Below are 20,699 nucleotides of genomic sequence, written 5' to 3'. Positions count from 1 at the left end.
CAGTGACTAAAGGCTTTACTGAAACTCTAAAAGCAACAAACTCATTTCCATAACAGTTCAGTAGATTTTATTTGGTTTTTAGAGGTTCAACTACATGTTACAATGACCAGCGAATTATTTTGGCCAACTGTGTATTTGAAATCCTGGAGCTGAAAGCTACTTGGGATTTTTTTAAAAAGCAAATTACTGCGGATGTTGGAATCTGAAACCATAAGAGAAAATGTTGGGAAATCTCAGCAGATCTGGCAGCATCTGTGAGGAGAGAAAGAGCTGACGTTTTGAGTTCAGATGACCCTTTAAAGGCTGCCATAGATGTTTTCACCCTTTAAAGGGTCATCTAGACTCGAAATGTCAGTTCTTTCTCTCCTCGCAAATGCTGTCAGACCTGCTGAGATTTTTCAGCATTTTCTCTTTTGGTTTGGGATTTTTTAATCCTATGTCGGATTAACAATATTTCAACAGTGGGGCCAACCCTGTCATAAACTTGACCTGATGCTGGTTCCAACTGCCTTGCAACAGATCAACTTATCATCGGTTGGAATCAAAGATCAAAATTGAAAATTGAGGGGGGAAACCAATAGCTATATTGCAAACATTGGCAAGGAGCACGTCATATCAAAATAAATGGACTATTTACATTCATGTGGACAGAATCCAAATATCTTGTCATTGTCATAGTCTGCAGTCGTGGCACACCAGGTAAAGCCATCTTCTCTCCCATCAGTGGTACAAGTTTTGTAAGTCTTTTCATTGAATGTAAATGGAAAATGGCAGAAAGCTCCATCAGCATTGCCAAAACGAGTTTTAACCGCTGCCAGGGGAAAATATAAATCATTAGAGTTAGAAACATAGGAGCTACAAATCCCTTCCATAGTTATATTTTGTAAGTAGTAATTCCTGAAATTTAAACTGTGAAGACTTGAGACAGACATTCTATTGACTGGCATTTTACATAAATCAGTGAAAAAATAATTGCAGATTTATTGCATTCAACATTTGTTACCTGCTCCTTTCCCCAAAGTCCAGAACTCATCATCGTCAAAATGTGCATCACCGTGCAAGCTGCCGTAGATGTTTTCACCAGGTGGGTAAGCATGTGCCAAGAGTTGATCCATCCCATCAAATGGATATGGGTCTCCATGCCCTTGAAGCAAAATAATTGAAACATTAACAATATAAATGCAAGCATACATCCAATAGTCCCTCAAACAAGCAATGAAAAACTTACTGACACAGGTGGAAAATAATCACCCTTGTACTTATATCTTAGGTTAATCCATCAATGTTTGAGCTGGGTCACAAATAACCAGTCAACATATTTCAGGCATTGTGTTAAGAAACTTTAACTTGCCTCATGCGAAATCCACCTTTCCCTGTTAGACTGAGGTAGAAAACTTAAGCTATTTAGTTCACTTTTTTACATCGACACAATACTATTAGAAGTGTGCACTCATCAGGACACGTTACAAGATTACCAATATAAGGGGAAAACAACAATTTATACCGTATGAGAAGAGTGCATGGATTGGTTGGCAAGTAAACTCTGATATGTAGAGGCATTTCCATGGAGAATGACTAAACACTAACTGCCATGCATTGTTTGAAATTTAAACCAGGCAGTTTGATCTTGATTGGTCCCTGAGGAATGAATCAGCGAATGGCTGTCACTTACTTTGTTTAGCTGAGACAGGTGCAATATGTGTACATGAAAAGCTTTGACATGCCCCTTTTTTCAGCAACACTCAAGCCCATTCAGTTGGATTTAGGGGTGGGCAATAAATGCTGGCCTTGTCAACGATGCCCATACCCTCTGACTGAGAGGGAAAAAAATCATTTTTTTTGATTTTGGGGACAGAGAGAAGGAGGATTAAACACTCGAACATTAATTAAGAAGGGAACTCATCAGAAGATATTGCGTCTGTTTACTCACATTTTTTTCCAAACAGAATCATGATGTCTGCTTCACCGCTGTAGATTCTAGCAAATGTTAATGGCGTGACATCACTCCACACTTGAAATGCGCGAGCAAATGCATCATCAACAACACGTGGGTCCAAGTCAGGAGTGTAGGTTACAATTCTGTTCGGGGAAAATATGATTAAATAGAGTTACATTCAAAACTAGCAGGAAAACATCACAACAATACTCCAGATATCAAGCTACTTGGGGGGATGCTTGCACCATGGAAGATTAATTAATGTAAACTATGTGTATATTGTTCCAGTAAATCACTGAAACATTGTCAGTTCTGTCTTAACTTGTACTTTTACCTCAAGTGAGATCCAGGTTGGTACCATCCGAAGTAATACTCTACAATATAAATGAGAAAACCCACCACTGGCACTGTAACTGTACACCATCCAACTGAATAAATGTGGCATTCCAAATAGACTGGAAAATAACACTGCCAGCCTTTGTGATAGTGCCCACTGAACATGACTGGTGCATCACATTGAATAGTCACAGCACCTATGCCATCCTAGCTGGGACAACCCTGCAGGAGGTTTTTTTTTAATGTGTGGTGCACCATAATAGTAGGTTTGAAAGCAGCACCATCCTAATTGCTGCAGTCTTGTCGAACTGCCGATCTTCTCTTTAAATTGCACTCAACCCTTTTCTGGCTGGTTGCACAATTCCTTTCTGTTCCCCGACAATTATCATTTCAACCCGCAGACTGAAGAAATGGCGTCAGATCATGAAGCTAACTCGACACGAGTGTATTTCACTGAAACCACAGGAAATTTACAGTTTCAGTTTAATGCTACAGTTGTTTAAAAAAAGGAACATTCTCTTTTCTCATCTCCAAATTCCTCGAATTTAAGTAGCGCCTTTATCATGCACTCACCTGTAAGTCAAATCGGTATGATTCCATTTTTCATCATCAAATGTCTTGTAGTTGAGTACATCTGGAACGCCACAGCGGGGCTTCTTCATGGTACTGATAGTGGTCTCATCCAGTTCTCCTGTTTCAGGCAGCCCCAGGGTTTTCTGCATTTTTATGATGCTTGCTTTTAGGCTAATGAGTGCATTGCCTGTATTTTTTAAGTCCAGGTACCCAAACCTCTGCAAATAACTCTGTGAAACAATGAGAACCCCCCAAAAAAGGTTAGGCATCCGTTGTCAGCTTTTTCTTTGCAAAAATATACTTTACTCATAGAATATCTGAAAGAACATTATAAACATTCCAAAGTGACCATCGCACCAAGTACAATAATATTCAGGTTCTCTCCATACATCCTGTTCCACTCTGAGTTGCTTCAATGCAGTCAAAGAAGCATTGTAGGCATTTCAAAATGACCCTTACAAATGATGCAAAGGTATTTAAACGTTGTCTGCATAGAGCAAGTTGCACTATGCGAGGTGATTCAATACAACTCTGATGCATGTGATGTTCACTGCACACATGCAGTTGTTAGTTTAGATGTCCGCGGTGTTGGTGCACAATGATTAATGCTGAAATGATCATCAGACACATATTTTATTCATTTCTTGGTACTCCTTCCTCTCCTGATGGAAACAGCGTGCACTAGCGTGCATCAAATAGGCTCACATGCACAGTAAATACACTTTCCAGAAGCTGTTACTAGATAGTGACCAAGAATGGGAATAATTATTGATTTTTCACCTCTCAAAGTGCAGGGCAGAGAGGGCAACCTCCTACTGCCAGCCCAATGTGAAAGAAATCTTCTTGCTCAGAATTTGTCAGCAGTACCAAGGCAACCATCAGAAGAGCTGTACTGGAAGCCTCTTTGAAATTGTTTTGAGCCCATGTGGAACTTGTCCCGGCACCACTGGGCCCCAACACAAACTAGTGGCCGGCCAACCCCAAATCGAAGACGGTTAGCTTGCAAGTTGCATCTGACTGTGCCAATGGGGAAGAACACAAGTGTGCTCGCCCGAATCTCGCATCTTAATGCAATTTTAAATTTGGCTCACAGGTCACCCCAACTGCAGTTTGAGAACAAGACTCTCGAAACTAAACAAGTTTTTTTTCAATGTTTCAAGAGTTCTTGCCATGCCTAATGTGTCTAATTAAACCTGAAGCATGTAAACAGTGCAATTATATATTTAAAAAATGCAGACTGATTTTCAGAATTACTGATCAAATGACCCTAATGAACTGGAAATAAGAATCCCGCCCGCAACATAAGTTTTCGAATGGCAAAACTAGCTGGAGTGAGTGACTATGATACAATCTTGTGCAATCCTCAACTTTTCTATGTTGGAAAACCACATTTAAACAGCTGAATGTTTCTGCTTTAACGAATGAAACCAATCACTTATCAAATGTAGCCCAGTTGTCATCACCTCCCGGAACACCCCCCCCCCCCAACCACCTCCCCATTTTCCTCAAGATTGAATCTCAAGTTGGAAGTTTAAATCAAGATAATTCTCCCATTGACATTCAGGTGTGGGCGGGAGGCAGAGCAGTGACTCAGATCCTGCCCACACCTGAAACCTCACACTCGGCTTCTTTCCAGCAAGAGCTGGCAGGTAACAATCAGAAACAGGAACCCCCCCCAGCCTAGATTAAGGACGCTGAGGCCAATTGTACCCACCCACCTGAGACCTACTAACGGAGGACAGAGGGACAGAAATGCTTTAGTTCATGTGGCTGCTATACCACCTCTTATGTTCAGATGACTGTGGAGCTGTCTTTAGAATTGGCATCTTCATTGTCATTCAGGTTCTGAAATTTGGATAACAGGTTATGTAATAGGGTCGGATGAAGCGGGATGGGAAGAGATTCATCGTGGCGCACATACCCTGAGAGTGACCCATTGCAGCGCCTAGCCTGTTTCGGGACTCTACACCCTGTGCCATTCTATGAAATTTTTTTAAAATCCTGATGGCCAGGGAGCTGAACTGAATCACTTCAAGTGTGCTGATATGAGTTCGTTAGCCTTCCCGCTGGAGAATGGACTCTTGCAAACCCAGACCCTCAACCTCCCCCCTGGAAGGCACCTCTGTTCAGATTGCGCCGATTCCCTTTCTCTCGCCCATCCCTATGCTGTGTCTGGTGGATTTGCAACATTAAATAAACCCATTACGGGTTATTAAACCCACTTGCTGCCTCTTTCACCTCTACCTGTCACTTCTCGATGCTCAGTTGTTTCGGACAGTACTGCAGACGAGTCCACTTGACTGTGGATTTCTGATGAAGTCAATTTCTCCCTTGATGTTCCGCACATTTCCAGCTTCTCTTAATTTGATTTTTTAAAAGTCAGCCTTGGATTTTCATTGCGGAGAAATCATAGCCATATTCTTTAAAAGCGTTAACTGTAAAGGGAGAATCACAGCAGAACAATTGCTTTTCAGCCTTACCGTTGCCATTTCGGTGTCAGTCAGGTCCTGTTCCCCAGGGAAGGTCACAAAGGGCGGAGTGATCGGCACACTGAAGGAATTGTGTACCAGCAGAGCCGCGCTCAACACAGCTCTTATTAGCATCATGGTGAAGGTAACTGGGGGTGCGACTGGAGAATCTGGCTTCTCGAGAGGCTTCGGTATCTGGGAGCTGGGGAATGGACTGTATATATACACTCAGAGCGACTGACATCAGAGCAATGACTCAGTTTACATCAAAACACAATGATTCATTATCTTCCTTGGTGGGGAAATCGGGCTCCCAGCCAAGGGAGGGAAATGTTCAAAATATATTGGGTCAGCATCGCTCTTGCAACATTTTGAATTAATTAACCCCCCCGCACCAAAACACATACACTAGCACCACCACTTAGAACCACCAGAATTAAAACTGAACAATCGTTTGTGACCGCCAAAGAGTGATGAAATAATCATTTGTATTAACATCAATTTCACAGTTGTCGGTTACAGCGTCCCATTAGTTTTCGTGTAAATATCAACGGTTACTGTAAAGTTCATACGAAAAACTAGCGCATTTGTTTAAAAGTATACACATTTAATGAAAATAGCGTCTTATTCCAGTAGTTGAAATTCGATATCCCAGTTAGATGTTTGAATTGTGTATTTTTTTCAGTGGTGCCCTGTTCCCTGCTCCACTGATGTCAGGGTGAGAATGGCACCGTGCGGAGTCCTAGGCGATTAGACATGGAAAGGACCCGAAAGCAACCTGTTCAGGTAGTAGCTCAGGTAGCTGCGGGCTCCTGACCATCCTCCCGTGGATCTCCTCCGGACATTTACCGTGTCAAATGCAATTTGTCATTGACTGGAATAATTAGCAGAACATGTACTATCTCCAGTCAGGATCTTTACATGTGATCGAGGTACGAAGGAGGCTCGGATACAGGGGGAATTGATGAAAGATAGGGCATTCCCGAAAATAGCACCAGTGCGTGGACACACACTGTAGGTAATTTATGATACCAAAAAAGAAAATGCTGGAAAATCTCAGCAGGTCTGGCAGCATCTGTAAGGAGAGAAAAGATATGACGTTTCGAGTCCAGATGACCCCTTGTCAAAGCTTTTTGGTCAAAGATTCCAGTATCCGCAGTATTTTGCTTTTATCCGGTTATTTAGGATGGTTAGCCCATCTATTTAGTATTCCATCCAAAACAACGTTTGCCTTGTTTTCATAAACATAATATTCCTCTAATTGAACGAAATACTTGTTCAAACATTCTTGCACTTCTTCTTTAGTTTATCAGTCATTGCAATGCTTTAATTCGAAGATCATTGCTGCACTGAGAGGTAAGGGAATGGTGTGGAAAAGTTGTGGTAATAATTTAGAACAGGAACGGCATGGCACTGACTACAATCTGTTCTGTAACATGTGCCCAAAGCGGTGCCCGTTTTGATGTTGCGAAGTTACTCTCAAAGTATTCTCCCAATTTCATTAGAATACAGGGGCAAATCAGCGCAGACAATTGGGCCTTAATGAAACGCCAAATCCGCACTGTATATTTCATCTTTGAGTCTTAAAATGGAAGTTTCAGCTCACTTAACCGTCATCAATGTACACAAACCGGCAATCTGCATCGATTTTTAATGTAGCTTATATTTTGCTATAAAAATCCATTCAAAGGGACAAAAAGATACTGAGCAAGACTCAGCGATGATATATCTTTTAAACCATTGAACAATTGTAATTAAAGAGCTGAACAGTGATTTTCTTTTCTACTATGGTTGCAAATCTGGTCACAACGTTAAAGGATCATCCAACAAGCAAGGATACTCTTATCTGAAGAGTTCGGTTGTGGACAGTTTTTGCGAATGAAGATTGGCGGACAAGAGGCTTGAGTTTATTGTAGCGACGCAACGAGCTCCCTTGTGTTCAAAATCTCACCACATTTTACTCCGCAATTCGTTTTAAACTCAGACTGTAGGTGTTCTCTAGTTGCAAGTACAAAGAAAACCCAAGTATTTCATGGCTCCCTTCCTCTCCCCTGCCCTGGAGATACAAGGATACAAACGACGGGGCAGGAGAAGGAGATTGTCGGGCAATACAGCAGGATATAGATAGGCTGGAAAATTGGGCGGAGAGGTGGCAGATGGAGTTTAATCCGGATAAATGCGAAGTGATGCATTTTGGAAGAAATAATGTAGGGAGGAGTTATACAATAAATGGCAGAGTCATCAGGAGTATAGAAACACAGAGGGACCTAGGTGTGCAAGTCCACAAATCCTTGAAGGTGGCAACACAGGTGGAGAAGGTGGTGAAGAAGGCATATGGTATGCCTGCCTTTAAAGGACGGGGTATAGAGTATAAAAGCTGGAGTCTGATGATGCAGCTGTATAGAATGCTGGTTAGGCCACATTTGGAGTACTGCGTCCAGTTCTGGTCGCCGCACTACCAGAAGGACGTGGAGGCGTTAGAGAGAGTGCAGAGAAGTTTTACCAGAATGTTGCCTGGTATGGAGGGTCTTAGCTATGAGGAGAGATTGGGTAAACTGGAGTTGTTCTCCCTGGAAAGACGGAGAATGAGGGGAGATCTAATAGAGGTGCACAAGATTACGAAGGGGATAGATAGGGTGAACGGTGGGAAGCTTTTTCCCAGATCAGAAGTGACGTTCACGAGGGGTCATGGGCTCAAGGTGAGAGGGGCGAAGTATAACTCAGATATTAGAGGGATGTTTTTTACACAGAGGGTGGTGGGGGCCTGGAATGTGCTGCCAAGTAGGGTGGTGGAGGCAGGAATGCTGACATCGTTTAAGACTTACCTGGATAGTCACATGAGCAGCCTGGGAATGGAGGGATACAAACGATTGGTCTAGTTGGACCAAGGAGCGGCACAGGCTTGGAGGGCCGAAGGGCCTGTTTCCTGTGCTGTACTGTTCTTTGTTCTTTGAGGCGCCAATGGCCTGATTTGCTGCATCTTTGAAATTGCTATTTTTATTGGGGTGTCTGATTTATTGTTAAAGTGTTTTGCTGTTCTCCCACAATGAGTTAGTGGTTGAGGGCAGTGCTCAGTGCAGCATTAAGTGATACAGAGTTGAAGATCCCGGGTTGGATTTCTGTTCTGTACTATGCAGCTAGGGTTACTTAAATCTGGATTAGGGAAGAAATCTTCAAGACCCGTCTTTAGACCATGTCCATTAATAAACTTTCCCTTATCCTGACTACGATGTTAGCGGGTCTGCCTCAGTTAGCGCTAACCAATTCAACAATGTCGGCAGAATACAGATGTTCTGACAGACGACAAGGCAGAAAGAAAATGAAAACCCCACCATCCAACAAGTTTTGCTGGAAATTGGATGCTGGGCATAGTAGAACAACAGAATAAATTAATCTCTTACGCATGACACAGCAACATAACAAAACTCCTTTAAAAAGTACAAAAAAGTATGCTGTAGACGACAGCTGCATTTATATTGTGCCTTCAATATGGGAAAAAACATTCCAAGGTGTCATCACTCAAAATCAATACGAGACAATAATGGGGCGTTTGGAAGTGCGACTCCAAACTTGGTCAGGGATGGCACTGACAGCCTTATAGAAAGAAATAACGGCGCGGAGGTTTTAAGGATTGGATTTCAGAAGTTGAAGTTTAATTAGCTAAGTGCGTGACCGCCCAATCGGTGGGTGAATGGCGGAAGTTGGGGTGGGCGCGGGGACATCAGGCCAGAGTTAGAGGAACAGAGAGTTCTGGACAAAAGGCTATGGGAGAGAGAAACAGAGTTGACGTTTCCCGTCCCTATGACCTTTCTACATTGACTGTGTTTCTCTCTCCATAGATGCTGCCGGACTTGCTGGGTTTATCCAGCATTTAATGTTTTTATTTCAGATTTCCACAGTACTTTGTTTATTTTACATTATGTGAGAGGTTATAACAGTGAGTAAATCCAATAATAACTCATTGGCCGGACAGCACTTGGAGATATCCGGTGGTCGTGAAAAATGATTTATAAATTCAGATCTTTCTTTCTTCGCAGATTTATGGAGCGGAGAGGTCACGAAAACATTTAAACATGAGGTGCAAATTTTAAATTGAAGACATTGGGAGACTGGGGGCCAATATACATGATGGGCGAGTGGGGCATGTGCTTGGGAAATGACACAAAATATGACTTTGATTTAAAAGAAGACTGTGGTGGAATATCAGTCAGAAAAGAATCATAATCATACTGTATAGTTATCTGCTCAGCATGCATCTTGAACATTCTGCTCAGTTGTGATTGCTGAGAAACAGGAAAAATATTCAGGTGTTGGAGGTAGTGCAGTAATGAACTGCATGGCTGATCCCTAGTGTCAACAGTTCCAGTTATAAGGAAGGGACTTGAACTTTTTAATACGTCAAGGAGATATTTGAGAGGCGATTTTACATTGACCAAATTACTTGGAAATTGTAAACTTGAAAGTGGTCCGAGTAGAATCTATAAAGGTTCCTCCAGGTGTATGCCTTCCAATTTCTCAAGATATTGCACCTTGCCCGAAGAATGAAAAATAAACTGATAACTGAACAGTTGATTACAGTTCTGAAGGGGAGCTGCATCGTCAGAGGGTGCCATTTTTCAGATAAGACTATAACGATTTATAAATCAGATCTCCTTGTTCAACGGGATCCAGTAGATTCCACTACACTATGTGAAGAAACGCAGGCATCCTAGCCAATATTCCTTCCGTCAGACAACAGCGCATAACTACAATTTAACGGGACACTCATTCATTTGTAGTTGACATGGCCTTGCTGTACACAAAACACAGACTGCCGCGTTAGCTTACTTAACAACAGTGACTGCTCACTTATAAAGCGCGCCACGACATACCGAGGATAAAAGTGAAATGTAAATACATTAGCTTTTAAGTCTTTATCAAATGGGCTCAGAGTGCTAAGGTTTCCGATATGTGAAAGTTTCAGGATTCTTGACATGTATAAGTGAATGTGTGTTAGTATAGCATTGAATGGGTGAGGGAGAAGTACAGAAATCATGGCAATAGAGACCATCTGTTGGGAGTTTCCAATCCCCCCTTTTTAAACATGGTCCCCACAACCCTGTCTTCTGGAGCTTTCGCCCTTTTCCCAAACTTTTAACATCCACTCGCTCTGTTTCACTTTCATTTCCTGTTCAACATTCACTTTTTCTTTTCTCGGCCCTGTGAAGTTGCCAAGAAAGTTGATACCCTATTGTAAAGTTGTTGAAAGACCTGCCTGGCCCTTTACTGGGACCTGAAGTTTTCTTTCTCGGCCGGAGTTTGCTCCATTTTCTTTTTGACAACCCAAGTGACCATTCGTGGTACAAAGGGCGACATGGAATGCTATCCGCATTAACAATGAAAAGGAGTTATTTTATAACAAGACGGAACATGCTTTGCATTTTGACAGAAAATATATCTCTTGTAAATGTGTCAAAAATCTTCAGATAAATCGCCCGGAAGACAGCACCCCCAACAATGCAGCTTTCCCTCAGAGTAATAGTGAGGATATCAGTAGAGTGCTGATGTGACAAAATCCTGAATGAAAATTTGAATCCACCATTTACGAACGTACACTCGACTTATACAAAGGCAAAACTGCACTTTGTTAGAGTGATTGTTAGAGTTCACTATCTGAAATGGGGGAGTTCGAAATCACTTCTACACATTTGCAGTGCTTCCACATGGTGGAGATATCAGCTTCCTATTCTGCTCTGTGTCAGACAGCACACTCGACGCATTTCTGAGTGGTTTTGAAATTACACACTATGTCCAGTTGAGGGCAGCACTTGGAAGCAGAGTTGATTTGTGAAAGATGATTAGAACCAATCTTTGGGAGGTCGATTTCAGATTTGTCTTCGTTTGCCTATTCATTCATACCTATAATTTGTGTCTTCATAATTTGTCGACAGCATGTGGGTAATGTCTGGTTGAGGATGGGATGGAGTTTCCATTGATTTGTTTCCCTTCTTTCATTTTATTAATATTGTATTGTTATATTATTTACCAAGAAATGTGAACTCATTGCTATGAAAATGTACATCCAGGGCCACATTTACTGCTGCACTGCAGTCAGGTGAAGAGCAGCAATGTATCAGTCCACCATTCACATAAGAGGATGAAGCTTCAGCATCGCACAGTCCAAGATGTGCGGGTCAGATTGATTGGCCATGTTAAATTGCCACTTAGTGTCAGAGGGACCAGCAGGGTAAATACATGGGGCGACAGGGATAGGGCCTGGGTGGGATTATGGTTGGTGCAGACTCGATGGGCCAAATGACCTCCTCCTGCACTGTAGGGATTCTATGGAGTTTACAATTCTATGTTGAATCTAAAAGTGTGATTACTTCAAACTTTTGGAAGCAAGAAGATATGACATGGTGGCAACAGATACCTGTGAGTAAGACTCAAACCTTTTAAATTGATTTAATGTTGAATTAAAGTGAGAAAAGTCAACCCAAATTAGTGTCAGAGAGAAAAGAAACTGGGTGAATTGTGCAAAAATGAATGGCCACTGCCACAGCAATGGACGCACATCTTCAACCCATAATGATTTGGGAAGCTGATGATTTCATAGAGGTATCTGAGAAGCTCAAAAATGCAAACTGGCATTCTATCAGGCACCGGTGAAGAAGAAAGGGTCAGCAACATCCTTTTGTGGGCAGGAGAGAAGGGATTAAATTTGTTAAAGTGACCTGGGAGGTGTGAAGATGACAGTTTCAAAGAAAAATTCAGCGCATATCTCCGGCCAAAGTCAAATCACTGGGTCCACCGATATGAATTTCAAAACCTGAGGCAGGGACCAGGTGAGCCTGTTGACAGTTTCTTAACAAGATTGGAAAATGAAGCCAGAAAATGTAAATTCACGCAAGCAGATGAAAGGTCGATAGATCAGCTCATTTGGGGATTCCTGAAGTATAAAAAGATTTGCTTGGAAAGGACAATCCCTGAGTATTGCATGCTATAGACAGTGCAGAGCACATGGAGCCTGAGTAGACAGATGGAGATGTTGACAACCAAATGACTAGCCTTTGCTTAAGTCAAGAGAAAGGCAGTAGGGTTGCACCAAAAAAGTCACATTATGGAGAGAAAGATGTGCAAGAACTCAACCACATAGGTTCAGAGACAGAATGAAATGTCCTGTATATGGATCAAACTGCAGAGCTTGTGGAAAGCCAATCACTGGGAAAAGATGTGCCAAATAAAGAAAAAGAAGTTCTAACGGCAACTGGGGAATGAGAAAGAAAATAATTAAAAATTCCATACCCTGGAAGATGACAGTATAGTTCAGAACCCACAATAGGTAAAGGAACTATGGATCTGCAAGGAGTGGCGGGATGCAACATTCCCAGAGAAAATATATTCACACAACCAACCAGGTCAGGAAGAGGGTGAGAAATGAACCCACAACCATAAATCTGAACCTGAAGATTGATACTGGCGCACAGAGTAATATCACCCTGCTTGGTCTACACCAGCACCTTCCTGACAATTTGAAAGAAAATGGTTCCTCAAGGAAAGATGCTCTGATATCAAGCAATGTCATCTTAATGGAATATGGGGGAATAGGACCAAGCCTAATCAGAGAGACACACAAGTAAAAGATGTTAACTGTATGTTCTACATCACTGAAACCAATGGTCCTGCTATGCTGGGGTTGAGCAGTTGTGAAGAACTGTGTCTTATCTCACTAAACCATGAGGTGAAGGAGGTGACGCTGAGGGTTGAAGGTGCTTGAAAAGGTTTCTCTGATCAGAAGCAAGGGAGACCAGGTACAAAGGTATCCAGCGCCTTTTGGTGAGATGGTTGGATGCTTTGAAGATTTTGAATGTCACATCACCATTGATCCAGCGAAGAAACCAATAATCCATCCCCCCATGGAAAATATCAATAGAACTAGAAAGAAAGCTTGAAAGAGAGCTCCCAGAGATGGAAGAATGGAAAGTTATCAATAGAGTCACAAGGCATACAGACTGGGTAAATTTCATCATGGTAAGAAAGATGCCAAATGGACAACTAAGAATTTGCCTGGATCTCAAAGATTTTAGTTAAGCAATAATGAAGAATCACTGCCCGATTCCAACTCTGGGTGAAAGCTTTCAGAACATTTGATGCCAGAAAAGGCTGCTGGAATGTGAAGCTTGACTAAGATTCTTTGCTGGTGGAAATATACAACAGATCCTTTGGTTGGTTCAAATTACTGCATCTGTCTTACAGTGAGCAGGATGAGTTCCAGCAGAAAATTGATGAGACATGCTGGAGATGTAAAGGAGCAGTTGGCATTGCAGATGATATTCAAATCTATGGTATAGATGAAAGGGACCATGATCACTACCTACATCAATCCGTGGAGAAATCAGGATAGCTGAGATCAAGCTAAATGCAGTTAGTTGTATTGTGAAAGTGACAGAATACCAGTTCTTTGCAATGGTGTACACATCTGATGGAGCCAAGTCGACTCCTACAGAATTCACAGCAGTCTCAGAGATCACAGTCCAAGAGACAAGAAAGCAGTGAGCAGTTTCCTTGGTTTGGTCCAATCCAAGGATTCTTTCATACCTCAGATCAGAACACACAGTAAACCTATAAGAGAGGGAAAACCACTAGCATTCACATGCAAAGCTCTAACATCAGCTGAGACCAGATATGCCAACATAGAAAGAGAACCCTTGACAGTCGTGTATGTGAGAAATTCCACGCATATCTCTATGTGAGAAAGGTCATAATGGAGAGTGATCATTGTCCACAAAAGCAAATCCACAAGAAAATAATGTATGGAGCACTGGCAAAATGGCAGAGGGTACTCTTGAAGTTTCAGCATTATGATTACACCCTGCCAGGAAGAGAAATGGGGCCAGCAGGTGCCCTATGTCACTTATCACCGCTGGAGAAACATGAGATAAAACATCTATTATCCAGTGGAGGTAACATCACTGGAACTAAGTCAAATTAGTGACAAGCCCAACAAAGATGATGAGTTACAGGTGCTCTCTCAGCAAGTAATCCAGGGATGGTCAGCAAACACGGCCAGCAATACGGCAGTACTGGTCCATCAGAGTTGGCACCTTATGACAAGATGGTGTTCGGTTCACTGGATCCAGAATAATCATAACCAAACAATGCAGGAAGAACTTCTCCAGAAGAATGAAGGTCACATTGAAATGGAGAAGTGTGAGCTCAGAGCCAGATCGGCTGTGTACTGGATAGGTATCTACAAAGACATCAAAAGAATGGGTGCATTTGGGTCCATTTGGATAGGTATCTACAAAGACATCAAAAGAATGAGTCCATTTAAAAAAATATCTGGATGAATACATGGCACATCATAACATTCAGGGCTACGGCAGATGGGATTAGGTGGGAATTCAGGTGTTTCTAATGTATTGGTGCAGACTTGATGGGCCAAAGGGCCTCTTCTGCATTGTATGGTTCTATGATTCTCCTCGGACTTGTTGGTGGTGAGGAAGGAAGGAGCAGGAGAGAGGCCATTGATAATTGAGAAAGAGATTCTGAGGTTATCTATGATAGACCAGAGGTTAACTAATAATGAGCAATTAACATGAAATATGTGTATTTACTTTATTGCACAATGTGTTGATGTTCCACACCTAACATAATATCAAAATTCCATGGAATAAGGAAGGTCTTAGTGATGAGCATGTCATTAGCATGTGTGAGAAATCATTCTATGCTGCAGAGAACATTACCCGCTCTTAGGGACAAATTTAATGAGGGTCTGGTGTCTGCCACCAAAACTGGTAACACCTCTTGTTTGTAGAAGGGCCACTGAGATCCGAAACATTAACTGTACATTAACGCTACACAGATGCTGCCAAACCTGCTGAGTCTCTCCAGCATTTTCTGTTTTTATTACAGGTTTCCAGTATCTGCAGTATTTTGCTTTTATTTAAAGATACCGGGGTCGAGTTTCCACTCATGAAACCTTAATCCAGACAGAGTCAGCCAAACCAACATGCAAGTGGTCGGGGAATTTTAAATATAAGTGAGTTACGTCCAAAACCACTTACACTTGTGTTTTCTACTTTCCACTGGTCAAGATTCAATTGGTCCAAATTAGGCCCTGGGCAGGGACCCAGATTTAAAATTGAGAAAATTCCATGGTTCAGGATTGCACTAATTTTTAGGCATGTAGGCATGAGTAGATACGTTTTAAAAGTTTATTTTCATATCTAAAGTATTCCATCTATTTACTAAAAAATCTGTCTTACATGCACCAACAAAACCATTGGATGTTTCACTATAGGCTTTTATTTGGTAATTCAGTGATTTTAAATTAAGTCACTCACAGCTGGAGGACTGAACACCCTTAATAAAAATGCTTACTTGGTGATTAACAGATTTTTAGCTAGATTAAGAAAAATAGCACAAGTGATTATGTCAAGGAATTTTTTTTTTGCAAGGAAGAAAAAATTGTGTTTTATTATTTTCTACTCGCCAATCACGAGGTCCATAGGAGATTTTATATTTCTGGTCATGTAAAGTAATTTTAGCAGAAACTTGAAGTAACCAGCAGAATTTCAAGTCCATTTGGAGTACATTCACAGCTTCACTTAAAGAGCTCTGTCATTTTTCTGCAACTGTATAGGAGCCAATGGCTTAATTTATGGTAATTAAGTTTACTTAAAATCACTGAGTTCAAAACTGCCTCAAGTTTAGTACTCAATCGATAATTGAGAGATACCATGGATTGTGTGATAAAGGATTCACTCTTCTGGAGTTGGTTTAAGGCTTAAGAGTAGGCACAGAAAACTACAGGGCGATTTAACCCACACAAACAATGATACTCAATGCTTGAAATAGGGTTCATTGCATAAATTTCCCCACTGGTATTCAATATTTGCTGTTTAAGCGGCAATACGTCTGCCATTTCCGTTTACCATAGAAAATAATTCCAGGTAACCTTTGTAGAAAGCTATAATTTCCTCCCAAATATCTTCCAGTTACTCATTACCAGTTTAACCAACCATCTCAACTTATAATTTTTCTTTGCCCACAACGTTCAATCATGGACTGAGTTCACTCTCACAGTCTATGTTTACAAAAACTTACCAGTGCATCAGACAGCTTAAAGCAAATCCAAATGCCTTTCTGTAGCATTAAGTCATTTAACATGCCTAAGCTTGTGCAGTTACAAATTCTGAATGTTCTTATATCAAATTCTTTCTCTGTTGTTCAAATGAAGACATCGACAATAGTATCATGGGATCATATGACACAGAGGATGGACATCACTTTTTTGAAAAAGTATCCAATTTATCTTCCCATAACCCTGCAATTCTTTTCCTCTTCAAGTATATGAAGACTTGTTTTTTTAAATAAATTGCTATTAATTCTCTGCTATACTTTATCATGAAATCTGTACTCTTCATGTTTAAGTACTAAAAGCAGTTGGTAGCAGATTCATTGCACAATAGCTCCTACACTGGGCCAAAGAAACCCCATTGTTGGTGAGTAGCCTGTAGGTAATAATGACACACTGAAGGTTGGGAACTGTTGGTGAACCAAGTGCGGACTCATCATGGTATTGTGTGTCATGTTGTATCAATAGTATTGCCCGTAGAATGAGATACACGGTAGTTTATGGAGTGCAGGAATCTACTCCATTTTCTTTAGCACAATGCTTTGATACAGTAATTTTTTGTAATTCCAGTAACAGTGATGATACAAATTGCAGTGAAAGCTCATTATTCATATCGTTGATAATGAATTGAAGGTTTCATTTTGTGCTTGTTAAATAGTATTTTAGTGCATGAGGCAACTCAGTCACAGCCCATAAAATGTAAACTGCCCTAATAAGCCAGAGCTGTATATAAGCTGCAGGAATGGACATACAGCCAGTCACGCCACAAAGATGTCTACGCGCAAACCTGCACCCAGATTCACAGCTCTGGCTTATTAGGGGAGTGCAGGTGCAGTGAGTGCGGCCAGCCAAGGGCCCGTTGGCAACAAATACTTGTGAGAGGTTTTGAAGTCTGCATTCAGTTGAGTACCATGTATCCCTCAGGGTGCTGATTGGCTGCCATTCAATAGGCTGTTGTGTCCAGCGGGGGTGCAATACTCAGGGCTCCTAATCAATTCGCTGCTGTGTCCAGGGAGGATGCAATGCTCACAGAGGCTGACCAGGAGCACCTGCTAGATGCCGTGGAGGAGAGGCGTGAGTGGACCTTCCCCAGCCAGGGCCCTCACCCGGGTGCATCCGCCCCGGCATTGTGGGAGGAGGTGGCAGATGTGATGAATACCAGGAGCCTGACACCGCGCTGTGGCCGGCAGTGTCGCAAAAAGATGTACGACCTTCTGCGAGCAGCAAGGGTGAGTGAGCATCCGAATTGGCACGGATCTCCAATCCTGCTTAGACAGCTGAAGGGCATGCAACAAGTGACCCTTCCCCCAGGAACAGAATCTAACCCCTTCCCCTCACTCCTCAACGAGCACCCTTCAGTGGTGACCGTTTTCCCCGAAACTGTCAACACAACGTCTGAGACACAGGCACGTATTGCGCACCATTCACTGCAATATATTAGTGCTTGCTATCCACTTTATGTTTCCACAGGAAAAGAACATCCACAACGCACAGGAGACGACACAGACTGGTGGTGGTGTGCCTGACCTGCGGCAGCTGACTAGCATGGAGGAGCGTACCATGGAGCTGGCAGGAGGTGATGGACCATCCCGAATGATCACCGACAGCCAGGTCAGCGTCCAGCATGCAAGTGAGCAGAAGCGCACCCTCAACCTCCTCTAAGCAAGTGCGATGCTGCATGGAATATTTTGCCTCCCTTCCCCTAATATGTGTTGTTCTTTCCAACTCTGGACCCAGAGGAACCCGGCCCTTCGTGTGTGGTCGCCATCCCCGCTGCCCAAGACACCCTGGATAACACCTTGGAGGGAGGTACTGAGGAATCCTCCGAGGGCAGCACCAGTGAAGCGTCACCGGCATGTACCAACAACCCACCAATACAGAGATGATCACCACGATGGGTACCTTTAGTGTTGAGGCTTCTGGGTCACGAACAGGTGAGCACATCACTGCCTCTGATGCACATCGGGTAGAGGTGGGCACATCCCGAGGGCTCGGGCACACGGAGGTCTGCCGGATGAAAGGATTCAGCTGTCCCCAAGCCAGCTGCTGGGCCTCTGGATTTGTCCCTCCCAAGGCTGGTGGAGATACGTTGGGAAACCCGGGAGTTGTGGAAGAGCTGTCAGCAACCATGCTGCGACTTCAAGGCTGTTTAGGGGAGTCAAACAGAGTGCTGTTGCAGAAAGTGGTGCCGACACAGCGTGAGACTCAGGCCAACACTGCAAGGGTGGCAACCGCAATGGAAAGTCTGGCTCAGGGGTCTGTCCTCATGGGTGACAGAGTCCAGGCCATCCTGGAGACATTACGGGCCACGGGCGAGTGTGTTTCCGGCATCCAGGAGGAACATGTTCGGTGGCCATGGGTGTCGGGGGCTTGTGGGAGACACTGCTGGCCATGGCTGGCACTCTCGAAACACAGCAGGCCATGGTTGTGAGCCTCAACATTTTAGCCCAGGTTCAGAAGGCCACTGCTGAGCCTGGCTCGCTCACAGATTGCTGTAGTGGAGAGGATGCGGAGCTTGGCCAAGTCTCAGAGGGCCAGGGCTGAGGGATTACACATCAAGGAGCAGACACAGCTAGGCCTCCAGGGCTGGCAGAGCCAGGTTACTCCGGAGTTTCTGGAGCTCTGTCCAGCTACCCTGGTATTCCATGGAGTGCCCCCAGGGCCTGTGGGCACCCCAAGGGAGGAAGAAGGGCTTGAGGACTTGTCAGTGTCTTCCACCCAGGAGATCCCGGATGCCCCGTGACCTTCTGATTCCCCCGCTTCCTCACACCGGGGCATCTGAGGGCCAGCAAGATGAGCAGGTTGGCACCAAAACAGTGCCATCCACAAGTCAGCTAGAGCCCTCCAGGTCCCGGCCACCCGGGGATGTCCGCCAAGGGCATCACAGGCAATGGGGCATGCATCACAGCTGGACACCTCCATCTCCGATGTGCATCCTGGGGTAGCACCAAGAAGAAGCGGTAGACAGCACAAAGTTAGAAAGTTGTAGTTCACTGGAGGGCACGGGTGAAGGTCAGCATTAGTCAGGGTTTGGTTATCATTTATGTTGAGAGCACAATAAACTGTTAATTGCACATCACACTGCAACTAATGTGTCTCTGATTCCCCCACACCCCGCCCCCACAGCTCAGTGTTCCCGACTCCCAAACATAGAGGTGCTGTCTGTTGAGCCTTGCAGACTCAGCCACATGTTTCAGAGTGCCTGTCCTACCTTCCCCAACATCCACCAGATCCCACCCCCCCACTTGGCCAAAATACATGTGTCCCCAATCCTTACAGCTACATGGCTCAGGGTGGCAGCGTGCATTCAGAGTACAGGTAGGAGTCAGACTTGAGTTGCACCAGGGGCAGTGTGCACAACAGCGAGTTGTCATCATCCTCCAGCCTTCAACCAAGACTCGCAACCATTGCCTCAACATCCGCATTGTGAATAGTTCCATTGTCAGTAATTTCGGACCAAAAATAGTTTAACATGAAGACTTCACCAAACCCCTTGCACCTTGTGCTAATGTTGCATCAGTTGAGCCCCATGCTTTTAAACCCAACCAAAATAAGAATATTCCTGAGGTAAAAATAAACTGGTTGCCCTGAGCTTTCTGTTTGCACAGTTTAACTGGTGTAACTGCTCTAAACTTCAAGAATGCTGTGTTTTAGGCCATAGTAATATAAAATGTCCAAGCTCTGACCAATCCTAATGTCTTCTTTTTGAATTGTTGCCACTTTTCGTCTGATTTATGATCTGTGAAGTGCTTTGGGACATTTTACAATGTTAGAAGAGCTTTATAAACATAAGCATTTTTTTGTTGTGCTCTAACAGATGGATTTTTTTTCTGTCGATTAGGCTGGACAAGCCAATAATTTTGTACATTAATGTTAACAATTCATTCACTTTTATGCCTACCCCTTGCTATTACCAATGTGTGTCAGCAATTCTTAAACTTGCTATTTTGTACCCAAGGCTTTAATTTAGATTTAATAGGTAACTGATCAATAAATAGGTGCATTGAAATTTCCTCAGGAGTAACTTCATTCATTTAATGGTTTACTTTCTTTGAAGTAAAGCTAATGTTACAGCATTAGGGTAATTGGTTGAACTAGGATTGGAACAAGACAGGAGATATCTTGCTCAAGAAGTTGAAAGAAGTATTTACACTGGTGTTTTATTCTGATTGTGACAGCAGGATGTCCTTAACTGTGAATGTTTCTTAGTTGGTGGGGTTGAGTGGAGAAGACATAGTTTAATGAGCTAGGTTAGTGTTAAACCCAC

The 20,699-nt window shown here is 43.0% G+C and overlaps 1 protein-coding gene across 1 annotated transcript in view; it reads right to left on the bottom strand.

Moving 5' to 3' along the window:
• Window positions 1–5,500, bottom strand: part of LOC144508713 (zinc finger protein 335-like) — a 107,615-nt gene extending 102,115 nt beyond the window's left edge. Inside the window, exons 1-5 of the mRNA XM_078237022.1 lie at window positions 5,326–5,500; window positions 2,846–3,075; window positions 1,931–2,079; window positions 1,004–1,144; window positions 638–811 (exon numbers count right to left, since the gene is read on the bottom strand). Of these exons, the coding sequence (XP_078093148.1) occupies window positions 638–811; window positions 1,004–1,144; window positions 1,931–2,079; window positions 2,846–3,075; window positions 5,326–5,451 (820 nt within the window). The 5' untranslated portion in view covers window positions 5,452–5,500. The remainder of the gene's footprint in view (window positions 1–637; window positions 812–1,003; window positions 1,145–1,930; window positions 2,080–2,845; window positions 3,076–5,325) is intronic.
• Between the last annotated feature and the right edge of the window lie 15,199 nt (window positions 5,501–20,699).

Source organism: Mustelus asterias, chromosome 20, assembly GCF_964213995.1.
Source record: "Mustelus asterias chromosome 20, sMusAst1.hap1.1, whole genome shotgun sequence".
Taxonomy (NCBI): Eukaryota; Metazoa; Chordata; class Chondrichthyes; order Carcharhiniformes; family Triakidae; genus Mustelus; species Mustelus asterias.
This window is presented reverse-complemented; position numbering and strand designations above follow the sequence as displayed.